This window comes from Chelonia mydas, chromosome 13 (genome assembly GCF_015237465.2).
Source record: "Chelonia mydas isolate rCheMyd1 chromosome 13, rCheMyd1.pri.v2, whole genome shotgun sequence".
In the NCBI taxonomy this organism is placed as follows: Eukaryota; Metazoa; Chordata; order Testudines; family Cheloniidae; genus Chelonia; species Chelonia mydas.
This window is the reverse complement of record NC_051253.2, coordinates 25,008,278-25,027,477: the sequence shown is the minus strand read 5'-3', so window position 1 is coordinate 25,027,477 and position 19,200 is coordinate 25,008,278. Positions and strand designations below refer to the sequence as shown.

Genomic DNA, 19,200 nt, shown 5'->3' with positions numbered 1-19,200 from the left:
ATCCATTTCTTAAACACACTCCAAACTAAAGAACTCGGTGTTACCCATTAAGAGCTTGGATTGCACAAGGACAAAGCCGCAGCAGCCATACATCAAACCCTCAACTCACAGCCATAAACACTTGGAATTAAATAGAAAACAAAACTTGAAATCAATCCAGCTCTGCACTGGAGTGTTTCAAATCACCAAATGCTTCCAACAATCAGAGTGAAAGATTACAGTGCTAAATGCACTCCATGCTTTTATGGCCCCCCATTCGTGCTCGGTTTTTTATTTTTTTCAAAATAAACTCTATGATGGAGGTTTTGCTTCCAAGCTCCATTTCCATGCTAGGAGTGCACAGAGCTAGCAAGAGTGGACACATTTCATAAAAAAGCCAACCCACAGCATGGGGATGCAGAGGAACACATCTCAGATGGGGGAAAGCTGCCGTGCAGCCTGTATCATAATCTGACCAGCCTCTCCTGGGGTGATCAGACCATTTCAGTGCAAACCTGCTTGAACGATAACGATTCTGGCCCTGATTCCCCATGGTGTAACTCCACTGGTTACGTCACTGGTAACATATGCTGGTAACGTCACTGAAATAAAAGGTGCCAAACTGGAGTAAGGCAGTGGCAGATCAGGTCCTTTTGCTAATAAAAGCCACTGGCCCACTGCGTTCCAACAGCTTTCTATTAGCTAGCTATTGTTCAAACAGCCACCAAATCCAGACGTGAAGCCCACGTTCCCAAAGGACTGCACTTGCCTCTTTGCCAGTGCATCCTTTTGGCATATTGAACCCCCTGCACTTGCCTGGCCAGAGCTACCTGCTTTGCACAAATTCACCATGTACAGTTAGCAAGGTCTTTGGAAGGCGTTGCCCCTGTGGTTTACTGGACAGCCAGTGCCAGGATTTTAAGGAGCTGTTTCCAGTGGGCCGTTGTGATGAGTCCTATATTGCAGACCTCTGCCTTGGTGTGCTGTTCTGAGTGAGCAGGGATGGGGGAACTCTTGACTTTAATGCTTTTGCAGTTGGTGAGCTGGATACAGACACAATTATGTACAAGTCTGCGGAGCAGGGTGGGGGAAAATCTGGAGCATTGTTCGGATAATCAGATGCAGGACTAACTGGCGTGAGGCATCCAACTGTCCTATCAAAGAGTCCCCAGGGCTCCTGAGAGCACCAGAAATTCAGCCCCTTTCCTCTCCAAAACAGGGCTGTCTAATTACAGTATCTTCCATCCTACCCTTCTGGGGGCCTCTGCAACTGCACTTTGTTACATCAGACCCTGCTTTCGGCTCTGTCCTCACCCTGGCTCGAACTGCGCGAGAAACAATCCGATTTAGAAAGAGCTGGCAAGCATTGGGCTCCCAACGTATTTTTCCAACACAGTTGTTCACAGAGGATAAGACGTTTTACCAGCCATGCTGGCCCATGGGGGGCTAATCTAGGGTGCACTTTCTCAGCAGGCTTATTGGTAACCACGTTAGGGGTGGATGCAAAGCAGGCTGCAACTGTGCTAGGTTGTAGTAGGGTTTGCAAACAATCCCCAAAGCAGTCACAAGCTGCCAGGTCCACCAGGAGGTAACTGAGTTAAGGGATAGCATCCCAAGGCTCCCTGTCGCACAACCATATCTTAACAGGGTGCAAAGGCCCCAGGCTCCCCTCTCCATCTCCTGGCTCCAAGCACTGACAGCCTCACATCTTCCCCCCTCATCGAGGTAGGTTAATCAGAACATATCTCTCAGCTCCCCTTTGGATCCATCTAGGTGGCAGAAATCACCATGTTTAAGCACGGCTCTGCCCCAACCAAGCTAGAATCTAATTCACTCTCCCCTGTGTAGACAGAGCAAACTCACATTAGGGGAACCAGGTTGAAGCCTAGTTTTCTTCCGCCTAGTGGAAAGTTGCAAGGTAATATTCCCCCCCACGCACATCCCACCTCGCCATACCAAGAAATCGATACCACGAGAAACATAAAGAGCAAAGGCACCGACAGACTCATTTCCCTCCCAGAAGGGCAAACACCTGAGAGCGAGGGCATACTGGATTCCACAGAGGCACTCACTCCACTGCGTGTGGGGAGGGGGCTCTTTTATGAGGGTTTAATATGGGTATAAACCAAATATTTCAGAAGCATCCACTGATTTGCGGGTGAAAGGCCATTGGCTTGATTATGCACTGTGCCGAGAGGCAGCAGCTCCATTTAAGGTGAAGAGGCAGGAGCTCTGGTCCTCTGGAAATCAGGCCCCAATATGGGGAGGACAGCAGGCTCTACCTCACAGGGGTGTTGTGAGGGTAACTATCTAGGTGATGGAGGCCATCTAACTACCTAAGACAGACAGTAACTGCTCTGAGTTGTATTCTGTTCTATACCACGCCCATCACCATGGTATCTGAGCTCCTAAACTGTGAGGCACTCCAAATTAATTGACCCTTGAAGAATGATGGGCATAGCCGCATACGTTCCTACAAGACCCTTCATCCAGAAGGGTCCCACTGTGCTTCACAAATGGTAGGTCAAACCCTCAGATTTTACTCTGGCAAACCCCCTTTTCTGGAATGGAAGCTTTGCCTGAGTGAGGACTGCGAAAAAACAGCGTCCGCAAGTGTCTGCCCACGATACATCACCCAACTGGACCTATCTTCAGGGAGCAGGGCAGCAGCTGGTTAAAAGCACGTAGCAACAACCCTACCTAACCATTTAGGATAGGAGGTGAAGAAAGTCATCACAACCAAATGCAAATGCAGCGGAGCTTTAAGTGGGTAGAATGTCCCGTAATTACCCAAAATGGACTTTGGCCAGCACACCAGGATTAGCACCTCCTCTATTGAGAAAAACACTCAGGGATCATCAGGGAAAAATGGTCTGCACCTCAGATTTACATCTCTGAGGAGACAGAGCAGCTCCAGCATAGCACCTAGCTCTGTCTACCTTTATACTGACTTAAAGAGAACCATCTCCTGATTGAATTACCAGCACCACCTCCTGCTGCACCTTGGTTTTCCTTGGAGGGCTCGGCTCCCAGCCAAGAACTGACTAGACCCAACCCTGCTTAGATTACCAGCTTCAACACCACAGCTCTAGGTGGTATAATGGAAGAAGTGCTCAGCCTCGCTGCTTGGTTTCTCTCACCAACACCGCAGCCAAACCAGTATTCTCTAAGACAACGTAAAGAGGCTCCCAGATCGGTATTGATGACTAACACTGCTCCAGAGATCAGTGCTGGACCTGTCTATGCCTTTAATCCTCCACACACTTGGTTACCATGGGAGAACCAGCTCAGAATATGCCCCGTTAGCAGTTGACTGGCTGCCCATGCATGGCTGGTGCATTGGCAGGAAATCTTCCCAGGGGTCCTGAGGTGAATTACGCAAGGGGCTACAAACAGAGACAGCCTGGCAATGGCTGTCCAGTAAACAAACGGAGACAAAGAGTGGGTGGGGCAAAGAGAGAGAAATGGAAAGGCTGATGATAACCTCAGGAGAAGAGGCAAGACTTTTCTGGGTGAAAGACTCCATGGATAAGGCAGCTCCATGCTCAGCTGAAAACTCCTCTAGGAAATCCTCTTCCATCCTCTGTTTCAGCAAGGGAAGCCCGAGCACCCACAGCCAGGGGGGAGAGAGAGAGAGAGAGAGAGAGAATGAGAACGAATGAATAAATGACCAAATGAATGAATGACGGTCATGAATATTCCAGCTCTGCAGTCCCGAACTGGGGCTTCTTTCTTTCTCCATTGGTTTAAAAATCTCATCCTTGCCCACTGCCAGTGACTGCAGACCTGCTGAGTGATGCACTCCTTCCTGCTGACCTCAGCTGCCCCGCGGCCTGCCCGCCAGCCTGAGCCCCGGCACAGGGCGATCTAGCCCAGCACCCACCAGGCAGCGTCAAGGCTGAGCGCCAGAGGGGCTGATCTGCAGGTAATTACTCCCACACCAGTGACAAGCACTCCCACCCTCACAGCTACAGAACCCTCTCCCTGACAGGTACAATGGACCAGGGTGCCTGCCCCTCTGAGGGCCAGAAGCCTGAGGCTAGGCAGCCCTCCTCACTCCTCCGATCCAGCTGAGAAGGGGAAGGGGTTTCCCTTAAAGAGCTGCGGGAAGCTGCAGGGAGAGGGGGGCTGTAGGAGAAGCCAGGCTTCTGTGGTACCCCCCAAGGAAGGGAGATACCAGGTGGAAGCTGCGGGTAGAAGGCCCCACTTGGAAGTTTTGCTTTCTGTTCATGGTGGCTTGGAGGCAAGGGATAACGACTGGGTATGGCTGATAGTTCCCCAGGCTGGCAAGGCTGCCAGTTTATTGCCCCCGTCCTCTCAGCCACCCTCACTGCTGAGCCACCCCGACGATGTGCCAAAACCCGCCCCCACACGCCCCAGTGACAGGATCAGCCGGAGATCAGCACTACGGTATGAGGAGCCCACGTCAGAGGGATCTCAGGCCATAAAACCTCCTTAGCCTGGGTTAAACGCCCGTGTCCCTTAACCCCCTGCTGCTCTACAGCCTCAGTCAGCTGAGAGTCAGCAATGGGCCTGCCTCACGGTCCTGGCAACTCCAGTATGAGGCGTGCCCCGGCAACTTGCTCAGAGAACCCTTCCGCATCTCCAGGTCAAAGGGCTGGGGACCACCAGCCCCATTATGGCTACGAGCAGTACTGATACAGCTCCACAGGTGTGCACGGCACTGTACAGACAAAGCACAAATCTGGCAGCCAATCCAAGATAAAGGGGGCCTTGCAGCCGGGGCAGGGAGCGGGACAGAGAGAGTGCCTTGCCATTTAGATGCTGCTCAGGTCTTCTGTCCTCAGCCAGGAATTGAGGGAGTCAATGCTCAAAGCTAACAGCAGGTGGCGTCCTTTACCAACAAAGCCCAGACGCCTGCTGTGGATTTTCGCCCATGTCTTGGTTGAAACAGCCAGTCTCCCGCTCCCAGCTCACCCACCCAATCCACCTCAAGCTGCTTCTCCACAGGTGAATGTCCAAGCCATTGCCCAGCAGAGCACAGTGCTCACTGATTTCACCTGCCCTTCCTCATCTCGGGCTCACAGTCCCAGTGGGGGATAGCTCAACATGCCGCGGTATCTGCTGCCCCGTTCCCCTAACGCCGCAAGGAGCTGTGTACAAGATGCCAGGACTGCAGAGCCATCTCCAGAGCTCCCCGGCAGACAGAACGGAGCATCAACCAGCAAGCACAGAGTCTGTGAGGCCTGCCACACCCCACTCCCAGCACTTCTGGAGCAGTGAGGGCCGGAAACCCTCAACATCAGCCAGAAGCAGCCAGCCTCTCCCCTGCCTACCCCAGCGAGCCCAGAGGACCCGCTTCTCAGCTCCCTGTCATGCATGGTGGACATATGGAGAATCTAGCACAGAGCTGCACTCTGGCACCACAGACAGCTCAGCCGGCATTATGCGCTCACTTCCCTCCACACTGCAAGCACGGGGAGATCGGCCATGGAGAGTCCTCAGGCCTGACTCCTCCGTAGCATCCCTGAAGCAAGCAGAGAAGCCATCACGATAGGAAGGATGAGGTAAGACACCCAACAGGGGTTCCAGATAGGAGCACTGGCTCCAGCCATGGGGTGGGCTACACAACTCACTCCCCTGTCTGGAGCAATGGAGCCATGTTGGCCAATCTCTGCATGAGATGGAGGTTGGGCTTTAGTCCTCACTCAAATGCCTGGGCGTGGCACTTCCTGTGGTGTCGGGGGGTAAGCACTGCCAAAGGCTAGGGAAGAGGTCAAATCCACAGGCCAACCCAGGGCTGCTGCCATATGCACACCCTCCACTGAACTCTTTCCTGGGTGGCACAGAGCACAGGGACCCCGGGGCACCAATTATACTCACCTCCCACCAAACCACAGACACAAATCAACAGAAAACCCCCTTCACAAAACTGACAGGACAGAACGAACCTCACTGGCCTTCTCCGGGGTCCCCTTTGGCGTCTCATCCTCATTCTTGGGTGAGGAAGAGGCTGGTGATGAAGGCAGCCTCCTGTCCCGGTCCCTGTGAACTAGCTTGCTGTTGGGCTCCTTCAGCGTCCTCTTCAGCTCGTTGATGCTGGCCTGGTGCTTTAGCAAAACATCTTCTGGTTTGTCTAAAAACTTTGGGAGGGAGACGGGAAGGTAACTAGCGAGGCAGAGATTGGATCGCTGCGGGAAAGGGAGGGCCTGCTTCATGCTGAGCCTGAATGTGGGATCTCAAGAGCCAAATGTGCCGGGAATCACCCCGCAGACTAGGGCAGCTCCAGGGAACAGCTGAAAGTGACCAGCAGAACTTACACGTACTTCTTGGTACTGATCAATGTACCCCTTTCCCATCCTAAAGCCCAGGTCCCTGGGATCCAAATGTAGGGTCAGGGTGATCCTAGATGATCCTCAGTAGTAGTAGAACGGTGGGACTCAAAGGGGAGTCACCTCCATTCCAGTCATCTATAGTCTCTACTAGATTCTACTGGCCTCTGTTGATTTCTGCTGGAGGGTCATCATGCCTCAACACCCCTGAAGCCAGTAGGCCAGATCTGTTCCAATCTATTGTACAGAGTTGCCAGCTGGAACCAGTTGAAAATGTTCTACTGGACTTTCCATAAGGCTTCCCTGGAACTGGATTCTGGCGATTGGTCCAAACTTGGATTTGGCCCTCCCGCGAGTGCTACAGTGTCTAGAGGTTTGGGTTTGGCCCATTATAAAGATAAGGGTTCAGGGGTGTTCAGGTCCATGCACTGATTCAGGCCCTATCTTTATAGCAGACCCAATCCTTTCCACGACATCGTGAGGGTTGTGAGACCCCCTATTTCTGTACTAGGGATGGGCGAACCCATTCAAAAAGAAGAAGAACCAACTCCAATTTTTGCCCCGAACTCAAACCTGTTTGGAGGTTCAAAAAGGTTCAGATAAACTTCTTTCTTGCCCTTATTTTGAGTTCCTGTAGCAGCCTGTACATTTCTGGGTTCTGTGCAGGAGCCAAGAGGCCTGAGAAAGGCCCTTCTCATGAGAAGTCCAACCAACTTTGCAGACCCAAGAGGCTTAGACAAGTTTAGGATAAGAATCCAAAACGTTATCTGCATCCTAGACCCAGCCATTCTGAGGTTCGCCGATCACTAGCACAAGGAGTTACTGGGGTGCACATGACAGCGATGGAGAATGGCACATGCAGAGAGGAATGAGGGATGAGACAGACCATGGAGGGAACAGGATCGGGCACCTGCAGGAGCTGGGAAAATAAACCAACCACCTGGGGCTGAACAGCAGATCGCTTGCCAAAGGGGCTTACCCTTGTGCAGGATACGACGGCAGAGATTTTAGTTAGAGCATCTCTTTGGGAAAAACTCCCCGTCTTGATTTAAAGACCACCACATCCCCATATAAATTGTTCCAAGGGTTAATTACCCTCACAGACCCCTAGCGAAGACTAGGCAATAGCAGCCTGGTTCTGAGCTGACACTGAACCTTGCAATAACCCTCCCTAGCAAGACCCATCTTCCAAGAGCATTATGCACTAGCCCTCATGCTCCCCATTAACTGATGGGTGAAACAGACAGAGAAAGATCTTAAGTGACTTCCTGAAGGCCAGTGCTGGAGCTGGTCCTGGAACTCAGCAGGCCACCTGACCAAAGCTGTCGCTAGGAGAGGAACCCTAGTAACGGTTCAGTTGGCACGAGGGTTTGTATCTGAAATAACGCCTAACGGGGGTGCAGCATCACTCCATGCTGCCCCACGCCTCGCCAGTGGAATTACAGAGCCCAGGTAGGAGCCGCCATGTGGAGTTCTGAGCTAGGCTGGCATGGAGATAACGCTGAAAACTGGAAGTCACGGGGCTGGGGGATGTGAGTCTTGTTCTGCTCCGTGCGAGGGAGCTGGGGCCCGCAGGAGAGGGTTGGACACAGAAGAGACATGAGGAGAAGACGTAGAGGAGTCAGTAAAGAGCTCAGTAGCCAGGACATCCCAATGGCACGATGACCCGGCTCTAGCGCCATGGGAGGGCTCTTGCTCACACACACAAGGCGAGGAGAGCTGCCTTACTTAGTGGGATAGAAGATGCTGCTTGTGCTTCGGGGAAAGCATCTGTGTGCTTGGCTACTAGGTTTATCTGACAGTTCTCCGGAGTGGAAGGCTCCCCACTGACGCTTGGGTGCATCTTGTATTCCAGTAAATAGGGTGACACATAGTATGCGGGGGGAAGAGATGGGGTGCTTGTTGTTTTAAAGGAGATGGACAATACGATGCACCAATGGGCAGTAAGATGCTCCAGAGAGAGAATACCTCCTGTTTGTGCCTGGGGGTGGTTTCCTGCTCCGGCTGGCAGCAAAGAGAAGGTGAAAGGAACCGGAATGGTCAGTCAAGGGAACTTGTCACATACATCACAGTTCAGTTTAACACAGGACTCTGGGCAATGCCAGGGGCAAAATCAGCAACATAAGCTTCCCCCCAGAGGTACCCTAGCAGTGCCAGCTGGGACTCCTGCAGTGTGAGCTTCCCCACAGCAGTGCCCTAGCAGTGCCAGACAGGACTCCTACGGTGTGAGCTTCCCACAGCGATGCCCTGCTGACACCACTAGATTTCTAGTCACAAACTGATGTGGAACTTCAGAAAACCCACCTCCCTGTTCAGTGGGAAAGGAGGGCAGGGAGGGCCAGGCCCCTGAGAAGCGGAGATAGAGAGGAGAAGCCACAGGCCTGGACGCCTCCCCTAAGACCCAACTGGTGTCACTAGGATAGCGTACTTCAGAGTGTGTGTGTGTGTGTGTGTGTGACAGCAGGTGTATTTGTAGGTGAGTATCTGGTGTCAACGGCCATCTTTGGGGATGTCTACGTGCGCAGTGTGAGTGTCTGCAAGTGTCTGTGTGCAGTGTAAGTGTGCCTGCATGTGCAGTGCAAGTGTCTGTGTGTGCTGTGCGAGTGCCTGCATGAGCAGTGCATGCATCTGTATGCCTGGGTGTGCAGTGCAAGTGCCTGAATGTTCCTGTGTATGCAGTGTGAGTGTCTGCGGTGAGCGTGCTTGTGTGTGCAGTGTAAGTGTCTTCATGTGCCTGTGCATACAGTGCAAGTGCCTGCGCATGCCTGTGTGAGCAGTGCACGTGTCTGTGTGCCTGCGTGTGCAGCGTGAGTGCCTGAGTGTGCAGTGTGAGTGCTTGTGTGTGCCTGCATATGCAGTGTCTGCAGTGATCATGCTTGTGTGTGCAGTGCGAGTGCCTGCGTGTGCAGTGCGAGTGTCTGCATGTGCCTGCGTGTGCAATGCAAGTGTCTGTGCATGCATTGCGAGTGCCTGCGTGAGCAGTGCATGCATCTGTGTGCCTGGGTGTGCAGTGCGAGTGCCTGAGTGTGCAGTGCGAGTGCCTGCATGTTCCTGCGTATGCAGTGTGAGTGTCCGTGATGAGCGTGCTTGTGTGTGCAGTGTAAGTGTCTGCATGTGCCTGTGCATACATGGCAAGTGCCTGTGTGTGCAGTGCAAGTGCCTGCGCATGCCTGCGTGAGCAGTGCGTGCATCTGTGTGCCTGGATGTGCAGCGTGAGTGCCTGAGTGTGCAGTGCAAGTGCCTGCATGTGCCTACATGTGCAGTGTGAGTGTCTGTGTGGGGAGCGGAGGAGGACTGGGAAAGCGGACAGTGCTTGGTCCGTTCCTGGGTCAGGGCTACTTGCTGCGGCTGCCATTCCCTGACCCAGACAGTCCTCTGCTCAGACAGTGGCCAACTCCGAAATGCTCTGCCTCTCCCCAAAGGCAGCTGCAAGGTGCACTGCACTCTCCAGGTATATCGGAATAGGAGCTGCTCCCTGGCCCAGCTTGAACAGTGCAACCCTGAGGCCAGCAGAACTGCTACGGAGATACCTAGGGATGGGCCTCCTTCCCTGCTGTCACCAAGGAGTCAAGCAGTGCCAGCCCTGGCTGATGCCCTGCGAGACCCCCTGGGAATCCCGCTGGGAAAGCCCTCCCTGGCCAGTTGTATGGGAGACATCTCATGGGTGAGCCCAAGGTGGATTAACAAAGGCATGAGGCAAGGAAAGGAGGAGAGTCCCCCTTCCTGACATAAGACGGGCAAGCCCGTACCTTGGAGTCCAGGGGATTGGGAGCAGGTATCTCAGGCCAGTGCCAGTGCCAGAGCCTCACAGGGAGGTCTTGGCATCTCCCAGCAGGGAAGGACACCGCTGTGTGACAGACACAGATTGTGGGAGGCAGCCCCTCCCCTCTAGCATCCTGGGCTCCTTCTCTCTCCAGGTGCAGGCTGGGGGTTGCCCTAGCCAATCCACCAGCCTCCGACACCCTCCTGGTCTCTGCCCAGCGGGTCCTGTACCTTCAGCTCCTTGATTTTCGTCGGGGTCGTCACTTCCTCAAATTCATCCTCCGCCTCGGAGCGTTGCCACCCGCTGTACTCGCTGTCCTCGTCCCGCCTCTCGGACCCCGCCCCTCCGTCGTGGTTCTCGCTGACGGAGGCCGGGCGTGAGAACTCTACAGGGTGCAGAGGGGAACACACCGATCACAGGGGTTACAGGTGGAAGAGGACGAGATGGGCCCAGCTGGCCCCACCCCTCCCCTAGCCACAGCCAACGCAGGCCTGGTCCTTACAGATATGCTCGTAGGATTACGGCCAGCCTCGCCTTAAACGTCCCAGGCAACGAGGCTTCCAGCCTTCCCTTGGGAGGCAATTCCACAGCCCTCCATGGCTGGGGTACTGCCCTGATGTCCAGGCTACATTTTCCCTCCCATTCCTCTCCCTCCTTGAGGTACAGACTCTTCACTGACGCCCATTCTCACACCGCTCCGCAGGCCTTGCCGAGCCCGTAATGGGGCTAGCTTAACTCATCAAGTGAGGTCTGCAAGCGAGGTGAGCGCGCTCAGCTGAAAAAAGCACCTTCCCCCCAGTCGAGGCAAGGCTGTAGGGCCCTTTTGCAAGCGGCCACGCCTCGCTGACTTCAGCTGGGTCTCACGGAAAGTCCGCAGAATTTAGGCACCTGAATCAGTTAGGCGTAGCAACGCTGAGCAGAGCGATGCCTAAATACCATTAAAAATCTGAGCCCGAGCTGAGTCAGGCAAACTGGACGTGGGTCTGCTACACCTGCACCTCATGTCGTCACTTACCCCCCTCTGAAATGAGTATAAAGTGGGTGCTCCCAAATCAGCGTGGGAGGGTTTTACATCCGCTCTGCGCAGGAGTAATTGACCAAGGTGCAGAGCAGAGGTGAGTCCGGCCCATTCCCCAAACACGCAATACCCCAAGCCAGCTGAACACTGGGAGGGGCGCTCAGGAATCAGACTAGTCTGAGGAGGAAAAGGCCTTTTTCAGACCCTGAGTCCACCCTCCAGCTGTGAGCTTTAGCTAAGGAATTCCCGGTGCCCTCTGCTGAACAGACACTAAACAGCCTCTGGGACTTGCCTGGCTGGGCTAGGCCAGATCCTTGCCGTGAGCAGTGTCTGGATTAAATGGTTCCTGCTGAATAGAGGTGGGGGGAAAGGCTGATGTCCTGCCTTGGTCCCTCTCCCTTTACTGCTCTCTTGCTCCCCCGCCATTCTGCAAGCCGCTCGCTCTGCAGCATAAGGGCTGCTGGGGGCGTGGAGGAGTCTGTGAGCAGCTCGTGAGCACAAAGCTCATCAAGGCCCAGGCCTGCCTCTGGCAGGGGGCTTGTCAACTTGCCAGGGCCAGCAGCTGCCTCTAGAATCCCCCCAACCTAGGGGGTCTGCAGATTCCACCCCAGACAGCCCCTGAGAGAAGCTACAGCTGCTGTCATCCATGCAGCTCACAGAGAGACAGGGGAGGGGAATCAGCATGACTGCTGGCCTGGGAGGTGTGCTGGGGATGGGGAGAGGGAGGGGAAGAGGGATGCAGTATGTCAGCATCCTCTGCCCCAGTAAGAGCCAAACACTGCCTGTGAGCGACCAAAGGAGGGGACAGGGTAAGGAGGGAGGAGCTCAGAGGAAGGGTTGGGGGAGAGAAGGCGGCAGTGCTGGTGTTTAGCCTAACTCTGCCTAGGGTGACAAGATGTCCCGATTTTATAGGGACAGTCCCAATCTTTGGATCTTTTTCTTATATAGGATCCTATTACCCCCCACCCCGTCCCGATTTTTCACATTTCCTGTCTGGTCACCCTAACTCTGCCTATCCATGGGACAGAAAGAATCCAGCACCAAGGGTCACTCGAGGATCTGAATTTAAAACATTTCCAGTGCCTTGGCAGATCTGCATGTGTAACACTGACAGATCCCGGTCACCGGGATCGAACCGGGGACCTCTGGAGCTTAGTGCAGGAGCCTCTACCGCATGAGCTAAATTAGCTAAGGCTGTAGAGCGGGGCTCATAATCTCCCTCTAAGGCGCCACTAGAGGAGACAAAACACCATGCCCAGGTGGTGTGTGGGTTACACATGCACACCTATAACTGGGGCAGCAAGCGACGCTGCAGGTCTGGGGTGAGTAGTGATGGGGACATGGGCTGGAATAATAGGGGGGAGGGGCGTGGCTTGCTGTGGGTCAGGACTGGTGTGCACAGGCAGAGCTGGGGGAGGTGCACTGGCAGATCTGTGGGGAGGGGCTGCGGATCAGGTCTGGGGAGAACTGGCAGAGCTGCGGGAGGGGCCGTGGGTCAGGACTGGGAGAACTGGCAGCGCGGTGGGGGTGACATTTGCATGATTGTGGCTGGTCAGTACCAATCTCCCAGCTTCCTGGCTAACCCCCTGACCCCCAAGAGTCGACGACAGCAGCAGCAGGGAGCTGTGAGCTTGCAGTGCCAGAGCCCAGCCGCCCCTCGCCCACACGGCCCCGTAGTCTAAGCCTGTCCTCCCGGCTCCCACCAGTGAACCAATCTCCCTCCCCCTCCCCAATTTGGGGCGTACCTCCATCGAGGCTGCGAGACATGGTGTACCGTTTGCTGGAGGAGCGCTCGAAGAAGGGCGCAGGCCGGTCGATCAGGGCACTGGCCTGGCGGGTCTGGGCCTGCGTCCGCCCACTGTAGCGGAACTTAGAGCCCATCACCAGGAAGCCCTTTGGGGGCGGCTCTGGGGACACCAGCCTGCAGGTGGAGGGGGGAGGAAAGCAGAGTGTCACTGGCAGGCCAGCTCCGTTCACACACGGGGCAGGGGGCAGGGACTGATCAACATGGAGACTGGCGGTCAGTGGGGGGGCAAAACCAGGACAAGACCAAGAGGCATCACCAAACATTGTCATTGCAGTGAGGTTGTTGTTCAGGCTGAATCCTAATGGTGGCCATTTCATTGTTTCATTGCAGATCATTTCAGCGGAAACATCCAGCTACCTGGAGGCATGGATGGAAACTATGATTGTAGATGGAGCTCAAATAAAGAGCCACTCTTCCCCCAACACCTGGGCTCTTAACCCTGCTTCCAGGAACAGGGTTGTCCTGTTAGCAGAACTCCCCAGCACTCTGCCTCCTTGCTGGTCTCTTTGCCTCCATTTCACTGGCTGTTCCCGTCCACTGTACCTCTCCCAAATGGTGAAGGTGCAAATTGCCTCACCCTACATCTCAGTGACTTCAGCATCAAATGTAGAAGGTGAGGGACTGGACATCAGTGGGGTGAAGTGAGAGCCAAAAAGGCATGTGCCTAAATCAGATGATAACGTGGGGGACATGTGCGTATAAATGAGGGGTATTCTGTGTATGGGTGGGGGGAGCAGTGGGCAGGGGAGATACAGGGACTACAGCCGGGAGACATCTTTTCAGCGACACAAACATTTTGCGAATTGGTGTTGCTTTTGTTACATCCTTCACGTCAAAACAAAAACAAAGGAAAAATTCTGAAAAAAAAAATCAAAACATTTCAATATTTTTCTTGCAAGCGACTTTTCGTTTAGAAATTTCCTTTCATATTATTTAGGAATTTTTTTTTAAATGTTAAAAAATGCTCAAAACTGAACCGAACATTCCACTGCAGGGGGAGCAGAATGGTTCCTTCACCCCAAACAGATTTTTTTTTTTCCCCCTTTGCCAAGAATTTTGGAAAAATTCATTTTTGGTTTGACCCCAAACTAACCTTTCCCTCCCCAGCACTGCCAGTGAACCAAACTGTCTCTACTAGAAGCAATCGAGAGCACCGCGGAGACCATGTGCCATGTGTGGGCATTTTTATTTTTTTTGCCCATCTAAATAAGCAAAGCTCTAAAGGGGCTGCGCTGGCCTCTTGAGGGCTGACACGGCGAATGTATCAGGGTGAAGGGTGGCGCCATATGTCTTGATGTATTAAACGCTGGTTTGTCAGCCTGAAAGCGTGTCAGATGGAGATAAAAGCAGAGACTTGTGCAGCACGAGACCTGGGAAATCCAGCATGGGCATCTCAAGACGCAGGCTCTCTTCCCCAGTCCACGTGCCATCCTGCAAGCGAACTCTTCCCTACACTCCCTGCACTGTCTGTGCAAGTATCAGGGGTCAACAGTGGCCATGAATTCTGGGAGCTCAACTTGAGAGTCCTGGGGCCAGGTCTGACCAGGCCTTGGGGTTCCTGTGGGTGCACTTTCTCTGTCAACACCTGATTTGCAGACACAATCAGGGACGGGCAGGCCCAAGTGAAAGTGACAGGGGGCCATAATTTTTGTACTCACAACCTCAGTCAGAAACGCAGAGGAGAGCTGAAAATCTGGCCCCTCGAGCCTGGTTATTAGAGGCGTCAAGAGTCACTGACCCCAGCTTGATCTGCAGCTGCTCTGAAAATCAGGCTCCAAGGGTCTCAAACTGGGCCTTCAAAATTGGTGGCCTCTTGAAAATCGAGGCCTCAGTCTTCAGTGCAGCCAGCTGCAGGGACCCTGCAGTTACTAGTCTGGAGCTGGAAGGCTTGTGGGGGGGCAGAAGGCGAGGAATCCTGGCCCCTGTGAAGCCAATGGCAAAACTCCTGCAATGAGGCCCGGGCCTCAGACGCAATGGTTGTAAAAAACAGTCTGTAGGACGGATTGTCTCTGTTTAGAATTCGAGCTCTGCAAACCATGCGGAGCACCAGCCAGGCACAGACTGGCAGGTAAAAAAGCAGAAGACTCCAGAGTGAGCATAAGCATTGCCATGGCAGAGCAGAGCAAACAGCAAAGACCTGGCCTGAGTGCAGCTGTCCCAACCCGCACAGGATGCAATTTACTGCCATGCAGAAACTGAGCCCATCAGCAGATTCTTTTACATATTAGACCCGGGAAAACTCTCCATTAACGCAAGGAAAAGATGGCCTTGTGGGTGGGGCACCAGATTGCAATTCAGGACATCAGGGCTCTATTCCTGCCGCTGCTACAGACTCACCGTGTGACCTTGGTCAAGTCACTTAACCTCCATGTGTGCCCTGGTTTCCCCATCTATGAACTAAAGATGCTGATGCTTCCCAACTGCACAGGGGTGCTGTGAGTTGCTGTGATGACAGAATATAGGTAGCTAGACAAGACCACCACACATCAGACAATGCAGAAGGTCAGGTCCCCACAGAGCTGGAAGGGAGATACGCATCTCCAGGTGGCTTTTCTTTCTCTGAAACCCTTAGTGATGACAGCATTATGGTTACAGTGTGTTCCTCACGGCAGTCTGCTTGGATTCCCCTTGTACGAAGCAGGGCAATTGGGACCCCGCTCTGCAGGGCACAGGGATCTCCCTGCTTGGGTTCAGCTGGAATATGCCACGGTTTGGTTGGGCGAAGCCAAGCCAGAGTGCGGTTTCTGTAGTTGGGCAGCTCCCAGGGATATCAGGTGGGAGGACCATGGAGCTCAGGCTGAAAGCAGGCCAGGGAGAGAGTGTTGGGAGGCCCAGAGACTACCCCTCCCCACGTGGGGCAGAGGGGAGAGAGGTATCAATAAGGCAAAGGCAGCTGAGGGGAGCACTAAGGAGACAGACCGCTGCCCTCCCTCCACGTGGATCCCCCAGGGGCATTAATGAAGAACGTCTCCCCCAGTGAAAAGCACAAGGAGGGCAGGAACAGACAGCACACCCCGCCTCCTCTCTGCGAGCCCTGCCCTGTCCTTGGCGGTTCCTTACAGGGACCTTCCTCCTCACCTGAAGAAGGTGTGGTGCTCAATGCAGACCTTCCAGAGCCTCTTGGCGGAGCGGTGGTTGGGCAGCTTGAAGCCAATGGTGCTCTCGAACTGCTCATACTGGAAGCACACGAGACAGACTCGTGTTACAGCCGGGATTCTTGCTCGGGAGCTGCCTCAGACTATGGCCCTGGGGGATGGCTCAGGCTGGCGACAGCCTCCTAGCCAAGGTCCCAGCAGGAGAATGACAGACTGGGTGTCTCTATAAACACTACCCAGCATGCTCTGGGGCCCAGGCTGGGGTGGCTATTCTGTCAGGACTCGGCTGGTGGCAGGGCAGGGTCAGAGCTCACACGGCAGCAGGATGGCATTTGTGGATGATCACATTTTCCTCAGCACTAACCAGCTTTTGGGTGGGAAGGGAATTCTCTTACGTAAGGAAAAGAAATTTCAAATGTTCCATTTCCTTTGGGGAGGAGGGGATAAACCCACTTTTGCTCCCTTTTTCAGACCCTTCCCCCCTTTTCACCCCAATGGATAAAACACATGAGAGGCTGGGTTTGGTTTGTTCTTCGCTGAAATGAATATGGGGGCCTCCCTGCTCTGGTGCGATGCAACAACAATGGATCTTTCCAGCACACGAGCACCCTTGGGAGAGAACAGACTTCCTGACACCCACCCGGGAGGTAAGGATGGACTCTGCCCTGTGTCTCCCCCAACTCCCGAGGGATGGATTCTCGCAAGAGATACCCACCTCGCCGGGGCGGATTTTGATGTAGAAGTTGCTCCTCTTGTAGGAAATCTTGAGGATCTTGGGCCAGGCAAAGCGATTTATCCTCAGCCTGTCCCTGTAGATCAGCAGGCCGTTGGCACAGACGCCTAGCATGATGTCAATGCCTTCTGAGTCCTGATGGAAGCCAGAAGGGAGGGTTAAGGACAAGGTAGGAGGGTTAGTATTTGGCCAGCAAACAGCCCTCCAGCTACCACCTGGCAGTGTGGTCTAGCAAGGTGTCCAGAGCCAGCACCACGCCAGGGGCCGTAGCCTGGCTGGTAATTTGTACCTGCAGCCAACTGTAAAATGTGGCCACTGCATTCCCTCCAGAGGATGCAGTGCCACTGGGCTGCTACCACACATCACGTGGTACCCAGGTCCCCTGATGGAGATGCCAGTGGGGAGAGGCTGGGGGGAGGGGAATGTTCCCACTCAGAATGGGGCAGGAGGTTTGGAGGAACACTGGCTGCTGTTCACAGCTGCGAGACACCTGTGCTCTTTTGTGTGGGTTTCCTGCCCTTAAAAGGCAATTGCATCTTCTCATGGCTTTGAGCTCTGGGGCAGCCTCTGGGGTGGAGAGACAGGACCACGCCCCCAGCAGCTCAGCCAGCACAATGGGGCCCTATCTACAATGTACTGACCGGGTGAGGTTTCAGAAGCACCTAAATCACTAAGGAGCCCAAGGCCCTGTCTATGCAAGGTGTCCACTGTCACTCTCAGGGTGGGAGGTGGCATCCTGGTTCAGATGGCATCAAGCTAGCCACAATAGGGGCAGGTCGTGGGGGCAGCCCCCTAGAGCTGCAGGTTCTCCACGGCCTTTCCTAGGGCAGAGTACGTATCTGTAGTCCTGTGGGAATGGCAAAGCTGCGCTCTGCATTCCTCCCCCCACAGGCTGAGGAAACCTAGGACCTGGCTCCTGGACCACACAGCAACTGGAGCCGGAGCCAGGCTTGTCCAGGTGTGTTTGTAGAGATGGCAGGGAAAGAAGCCTTTCTAAAACACACTGGAGATCTTAAATGGGGGTCCTGCTTCCCTGCACTGTGAGCCCCGGCAAGCAGAGCGGTCACTGCTGCAGCACCAGGTGCATTGTGGGCTTGTTGCTGGAGGACTGTTTATACCGGTTCAGGCACTTCGGCGTCTACACGTGCCTTGCGCCAGTAGAACTGTGCTTGCTGGCGGGGTGGGGGGGAGCTGGTTTCACTCTGCCGGCAGGAGCAGAGCGTTTTGTCAGCAGGACGCGCGGCTCAGTGCGCACAGAGGCAAGGCCATACCCAAAGAGGTAACGCTGGCCAGCTTGTTCTGCAAGCTCTGGTGCCAGAGGGCAGCACAGAGCTGTGCTGCTGGCTCAGAGGATCGGGGACAGGGGTGTAATTAGCCCCAGTTGTGATGTGGGCACTTGCCGACTGTGAACTGGACTGAGACCCACCCACTCCATTTTATAGGCTGGTGATTGCTATCAGCCATTACCAGCCTGGGCTGGATACAAACACGTCACCCTGGGGGTGAAAATGACCATGCTGCCCCTTGCCCGCTGTGTTCTTGTGAGCAGGGCAGATGCTTCCCTACCTCGTTCTTGGACAGGCCTAGTGGCTCGACATAGGACTGGCCTGCCAGCTGCTGCCTGCAGCGCGCTCTGCAATAAACAGCTAAGGGCATCCCCAAGTTGGCCCCAAACTGGCCAGCTGGCTCTGCAAGCTCTGGCGCCAGAGGTCAGCACAGAGCTGTGTTGCTGGCTCAGAGGATCGGGGGCAGGGAGTGAGCTCAGGCCCTGGCAAATGGGTCACATTTCAGGACTGACAGCATCTCCTAGATGACAGGGCAGCGAGGCCCCACACAAGTGCACCTGGGACCCTAGTTCTGCTTGTCCCGGCTTGGATGAGACGAATGGCAAACTTCTCAGTGCTGTCACCTCCTGAGAATGGAAAACCACTGGGATCCTTGGCACCGGGAGCAGAGGGGTATCATGTTGTCCAGAGACATCCACAAAGGTCAGAGGGGGAGAGACGGAGAAAGGAAACGAGGGATGTCCCCATTGCAATTGGGAGTGGGATTGCCTCACATCTAGGCATACCCCATGCTAGCGCTGATCTAGCTAGATCAAAGCCAGCTCCGGTAACAACAGCAGTGAAGCCCTGGCAGCAGCACGGGCTAGCTGCTCCGATGTGTATGGAGATTCCTGGGCAGGCGGGGCTAGCTAGACCAGCACTAGCGTGGGTCTGTCTGCATCCCCTGCAATCACACCGCCTGATGGCAGCATAGATATACCCAGAGTGTGTGTGTGAGACAGAGGGAGAAAGGGAGCGAGACGGAGGAGTGAGGAGCTCTGAGGAGAAGCACAGAGAGGGCCTCAGAGGGCTCCTGTGCCCTGACTCCGGGGGCTCAGGTACCTTGGCGTGGTGCAGGTCGACTCCGTACATGGAGAGCTTCTTGGCATTCTCCAGGAAGTGGATCTCCGCTTCGCCTGGCGTCATGCCCCTTGGAAGGAGATGGGGAGCAAAGAGAGGCTGATTAG

The 19,200-nt window shown here is 54.5% G+C and overlaps 1 protein-coding gene across 12 annotated transcripts in view; it reads right to left on the bottom strand.

Annotated features, from left to right (window-relative positions):
* The window catches only part of EPB41L1 (erythrocyte membrane protein band 4.1 like 1), a 154,249-nt gene that overhangs the window by 23,789 nt on the left and 111,260 nt on the right, over nt 1-19,200 (bottom strand). For 5 of the 12 annotated variants that reach the window (XM_043527453.1, XM_043527458.1, XM_043527451.1 and 2 more), the window contains 8 exons: nt 19,076-19,163; nt 16,671-16,823; nt 15,939-16,036; nt 12,799-12,974; nt 10,266-10,420; nt 8,241-8,276; nt 5,892-6,083; nt 3,464-3,562 (listed from right to left, as the gene is read on the bottom strand). In XM_043527453.1, the coding sequence (XP_043383388.1) occupies nt 3,464-3,562; nt 5,892-6,083; nt 8,241-8,276; nt 10,266-10,420; nt 12,799-12,974; nt 15,939-16,036; nt 16,671-16,823; nt 19,076-19,163 (997 nt within the window). The remainder of the gene's footprint in view (nt 1-3,463; nt 3,563-5,891; nt 6,084-8,240; nt 8,277-10,265; nt 10,421-12,798; nt 12,975-15,938; nt 16,037-16,670; nt 16,824-19,075; nt 19,164-19,200) is intronic. The other 7 variants (XM_043527460.1, XM_043527457.1, XM_037915822.2 and 4 more) reach the window with 3 other exon arrangements.